Source organism: Capsicum annuum, chromosome 6 (assembly GCF_002878395.1).
Source record: "Capsicum annuum cultivar UCD-10X-F1 chromosome 6, UCD10Xv1.1, whole genome shotgun sequence".
Lineage (NCBI taxonomy): Eukaryota > Viridiplantae > Streptophyta > Magnoliopsida > Solanales > Solanaceae > Capsicum > Capsicum annuum.
The window spans coordinates 1,900,755-1,906,509 of NC_061116.1; the positions used below are offsets into that span (position 1 = coordinate 1,900,755).

The window sequence follows — 5,755 nt, forward strand, 5'->3', positions numbered from 1 at the left end:
TTGCGCGCTCCTCTACTGAAGCAGAGTATCGTGCAGTAGCTTTCGCACTTGCTGAGGTCAATTGAGTTCAAAAACTTCTTGTTGAACTACATGTGCAACTGCCTGATCCACCCATAATCTATTGTGGTAATGTTGGTGCTATCTATCTTTGTCAAAATCTGGTACAACACAGTAGGATGAAACACATTGAAGTTGATTTTCACTTTGTTAGAGATCAAGTGCAGCGAAAATAGGTGCTTGTTCAGCACTTACATGTTGCTGATCAGCTCGCGGACACTCTTACAAAGCCTTTGCCTCGCCTGCTGTTTCATCAACATCTGTCCAAGTTAAAGGTTATTGATGCCACCTTCAACTTGCGGGGGTGTATTGGGACATGATTGATTGTGTAATAAATTGTGCAGATTTCTCTCCCTAATTTGTACTCTATTAAATGTATATAATATTCCAGCTGATTTCTAGTGCTTTAGATATCTAGTTACCTTAGTTAGCCTTTCCTTTACTTGTATATATATCTATGTACCTTTGGATAATACATAAGTCTAATACACTACTCCTTCTTATCTCTCGAACCTTTAATCATGTACAAAGTAGTGGCTTAGTTATAGGCTTTAGTTATTGCATTTTTTTAGTATTTAAGCACCACTTCAGATTAATGAAAAATTAACCTTTGTTCACTAAATTATTTGTTCTCTTCTTTCTTTCTTTGTCTTCACTTCAAAGAGTTGAAGTTAACCTTACAACTCTAACAAATGGCAAAAATTTATATCATCAACCAAATACAACATAAATCTAATCTCAACTTTAATCCCGACATATCTCACGTTATCCCACGTAATAAACGACCACTTAGGATATAAACTGACATCATTATTATAAAGTTACTAAGCTATGTGATAATAAACTCTGAAAAATTAATAATAAAACAAGTTACAATAAGAGTGAACTTGTCATAAACAATGTAGACAACATCATATCACAAATTTTGACTAAAAGCAGAACAAAAACTACATCACAGCAAGGCGAAATTCGATTTCTTTCATCGCTGGCAGCAAATCAACTTGACCAGCCTACCAGCGCCAGATATCAAGTAACTTTTTCCACCGATTTCATTTTTTCTTGTTTACTTTCTTATCGTTCCTCCCCCGCTTTCTAAACTCACGATTTTCTGAAGGGTACTGCTTCTTGATTAATAGATTACACATTGCTGTTTTCACTGCTTCTGCAGCTGTTGATAATGCATCTTTGTCAATGACGTTGTTCATTCCCACCTTTCTTAAGGGTATTATCACAGTAAGAAGCAAGGAGCTCCGCGGTTGAAGAGCCGGCAACACTTTTGTTACAGAAGACCTCAAATGCCTCTTTCAGAGCCTATGAGAGTCAAAGAGTTTATACATCAGCCTAAGAGAACCATTCAGAGGAATATGTGCACATTAAGCGACGCTAAACTCTCAAACACATTTGAGCCTCGATTCAGGTCTTATGTGCACCTTCGACAACACTGAACATAACTATATAACGTCTCAAGTAATTCATCGTAAAAGGGATCAGCGTACAGCAGTTAACAGTCGGAATACCTTGTGAAAGATAGTGTTATCAGCAAAACAGCCTTTCACATACACCATATACTTGTCATGAATCTCAAATGCCTTCTGGACAAAATCCTGCTCTGGTGAACCTCCAGAACTTTCGGTCTGTAGAAGAACATACATATCATCATTTACAAATTACAACACTAAAAACAACCATTCAGAACAAAATTACTTGGAAACAATAAGCATAGCAAGTCGCGAAACCAACTTCAGATATTTGGACTTAAGACTGGCTTTACAGTATATACAAAAGCATCCCTCACGGTATTCAGATGAAACCGTAGCAAAAAACTTTGTCGAAGAGGAGCTAATGGAAGCTAATGGTAAAGTCAACATACAACATTGTCAAGTAAAGCACAAATTTCGGCTATTAGACAGCAAACCTTGTTCGGTGCTGCATCTGCAGCCTGTTGCACCGCGACCATGCCTTCAGCAGCGATGTGCTGCAAATACGTAACATCAGAAATTGCGTAGCCCCAAATCGGAACAAAATGAAGAAAAAGTAAAATCTCGTGCGTTGGTTGCTCAGCAAACGGTATGGATGATCAAAATACCTGCTTAAATATCTCCGCAACTAGTTCTATCCCTTTAGGAATTTTGTGGAATAGACTATACATTCGAGTTAAATCCTCAACCTGCATGTAGGACGGGAGAACGGAGGAACACGAAAAAGCAAAACAACATCAAATACAACATAAGATACATAAAAACAATTAAGCGCATAATGTTATACAGAAAAGTTCAGGGGCTTAATACCTTCTCATCTTTAAGCAACGCTCGGCATCCAGAATCCTCCTTCTCAAGCAACTGATTGGTATATGTAACCAATACCTGATTTTGGACTTTCTGCAGCAAAAATGTTGGTAGTTTAATACTTGGCAAAGAGGTACAACTTCTCGATACACAAGACACATCCTTCTCTCACCTGTCCCAACCGTAAAGACACTCAAACTTGGCCTTAGCGGGCAAGTAAATACTTAAACTTTGAGTGTAGGCATTAAGACACCTCAACTCGTCTCCACTGTGTCAGTTGAACAATCCAACTTAAAAAATGATCATCTAGACACCTCTAAAATTTATGTGTCACGTTATTGTCAGGTGTCCACGAGTGTTTAGTTGCCAGTTAAGACTAAATTGAGGTGTCAAGATGTGCACTCTCAAAGTGGAAGTGCTAACGTGCCGGTTGGGGCCAAGTTTGAGTATTTATGTATCAAGCATCAATTATAGTACCAGATATAACAGTGTATCTTCGTTAACAGTGTATCTTCGTTAGACAATCATTTGTATACGTGTATCCAAATGCCATAATGTACGCTAAGATGGAAGATGCTACTAGCTATCGCGTGACATAATGCGGATATAATTGCGAAACTTCAAAACTGACCTCCAGAAGTTTTGTCTCACTGTCCGCGTGCAGATAATGAGAAACTCTTTCCTTCTCCTTTTTCAAGCACTCCTCCACCTGTGTTAAGTTAGCAAAGAACGGGTGTTGGAACCTATTCCAGTATAACAAAAGGAGTACAAGAGCAATTCCTCGAGGTGAAAGACTTGAGAAAATCATTTGTACCTTCAGCATATATTCTGGACAAGTATCTTCGACAATCCAGGTTGAAGCTTTCCGAGAATAGTGACAGGCAGAATCTCGAAGCATTGCCTCTTCAAAATCATTAACGTAATAATCCATTTTTCCCTTTCCCATCTCAATATACAAATTTATCACAGTCTTCAGTAAACCTCTGTCGATTTTCTCACCCTCGCGTTCCTGATCAATCTGATACAAAATACATACTTCGTCAAACCTCATACTCCTAGCCGATAGAATTACAACGCATTGAGTCTAGCGAAAAACAATGAAAAAAGAGATACTTGCCAGTGCTATCACAGCATCTGTAACTCTATTTTTCACCTCATGATAAACCTATTTACAGAAAACACAACGATGTTAAAGAGCCTTTATCATAGTAGTAACTTTCGAAAAAAATATACGAAGAAGAAAAGCTAACCAGATCCCGGAAGCAACTCAAACTAACTTCATTAAGCGCAGGAACTTCAGCTCGTTTGATAAAAAACTTGTCTAGATAATGGAAAAACTTTAACAGCCACTTGACCATAAGTTTATGAGATTGCCATCTTTTCTCAAGAATTCGTCGTGCTTCTTTTTCAGAGAAGGCAAAACCTTGTAAAGCAAATGAATGCTGGTTAACGTTACTGTCTGGAATAGTGCGCAAAACAATGAGATCAAGAAAATCAATAAGTCAAAGGTTCTTACGATAGTAAGGATGTAATCTTCAACTGCTTCTTTGTACTTATCGTACAGTTTCTGAGAGTAATCGTGGGGTGCTTTCTGAGTACACATGTTATAGATAGTTCTACGCTTCAAATTAAGGAGAACTTAGTTTGTTCGAAAAGAAATACAAACTAAGAGGATGAGACAAATATGGAAGTAACAAGCGCGGAAAGGACAATGTAGAAAGAAGGCATGCACTCTAAGCGTGCAAGGAATGCCAAAAGGATACGTGTAGAGCATCACGTACTCATCTGAGGTGAATGTTACCGGCTCTCCTTCTATGATTATTTTTAACTTATTAATTCCTTTCTGAACGCATTCCATTCCTTCCTCCAACGGGATAGTCTTCTCCTCAGTCTCCTCCATCTCGGAAAATTCTTGTTAACACGATCTAATTACAAAGAAAATGAACAATTGTGAAGTATCGGAACAAATGAGTCCACATGTAGCAACACGAATATAAATGGTTCATGTTAACGGATCGGATGCAGATCTAGCCCTTTACAACAAGGTCAACCGAACATAATACTTTCGACTCAGACCTTGTACACACATGTAAATTGCAAAGAAATGAACGATTATTTAAGTATCGAAACAAAATGAGTCCGCATGTAGCAACACAAATATAGATGATTCATGTTAACTGATCGGATGCAGATCTAGCCCTTTACAACAAGGTCAACCGAAATAATACTTTCGACTCAGACCATGTACACACATGTAAATTGAAAAGAAATGAACGATTATTTAAGTATCGAAACAAAATGAGTCCACATGTAGCAACACAAATATAGATGATTCATGTTAACTGATCGAATGCAGATCTAGCCCTATACAACAAGGTCAACCGAAATAATACTTTCGACTCAGACCATGTACACACATGTAAATTGCAAAGAAATGAACGATTATTTAAGTATCGAAACAAAATGAGTCCACATGTAGCAACACAAATATAGACGATTCATGTTAACTGATTGGATGCAGATCTAGCCCTTTACAGCAAGGTCAACCGAACATAGTACTGTCGGCTCAGACCATGTACACACATGTAAATTGCAAAAAAAAGGAACGATTATTTAAGTATCGAAAACAAATGAGTCCGCATGTAGCAACACAAATATAAACGATTCATGTTAACTGATCGGATGCAGATCTAGCCCTTTACAGCAAGGTCAGCCGAACGTAGTACTTTCGGCTCAGACCATGTACACAAATGTAAATTGCAAAGAAATGAACGATTATTTAAGTATCGAAACAAAATGAGTCCACATGTAGCAACACAAATGTAGATGATTCATGTTAATCGATGAGATGCAGATCTATCTCTTTACAACAACTTCAACCGAACATAGTACTTTTGACTCAAACCATGTATACATACAACAACAACAACATACCCAGTGTCTAGTGGGATCTGGGGTGGGGAGGGTTAAGTGTACGCAAACTATACCACTACCTCTGATGAAGTAGAGAGGTTGTTTCCGATAGACCCCCGGCTCAGGACAAACATCAGTATAACAAACAAAAACGTAAAAATACACAACAGAGTGATACAAGAAACACGACACCCATAGATTATATAAACTATCTATCCGAAATTACCAAAACACCATGAACAAGAAACTACAAGATACATGCATAACACTTTGACTACAGGCACAACGACATAGAAATTTCTTTTCAAAGATATTAGATTCTGAACCCATAGTTTGTTCAATCCAATTCTAAATCCTAGATCCGCCTCTGCTATTTGAGTAATTGTTAATCAAAATGAGTTCAAATATTACATTCTGAACACGTTGTATCAAAAAACTTAGTGAGTTCAGTTCTGATAAAAATTTCAAATCCTAGATCCGCCAATGCGATTTGAGTACTT

The 5,755-nt window shown here is 37.7% G+C and overlaps 1 protein-coding gene and 1 pseudogene across 1 annotated transcript in view; one reads left to right on the forward strand and one right to left on the reverse strand.

Annotated features, from left to right (window-relative positions):
• Positions 1-846: 846 nt before the first annotated feature.
• Positions 847-5,749, reverse strand: LOC107873727 (annotated as a pseudogene).
• LOC107873724 (cullin-1) overlaps positions 4,340-5,755 on the forward strand; it is an 18,580-nt gene continuing 17,164 nt past the window's right edge. The window contains 1 exon segment of the mRNA XM_047413499.1: positions 4,340-4,387. Within this exon segment, the coding sequence (XP_047269455.1) occupies positions 4,340-4,387 (48 nt within the window).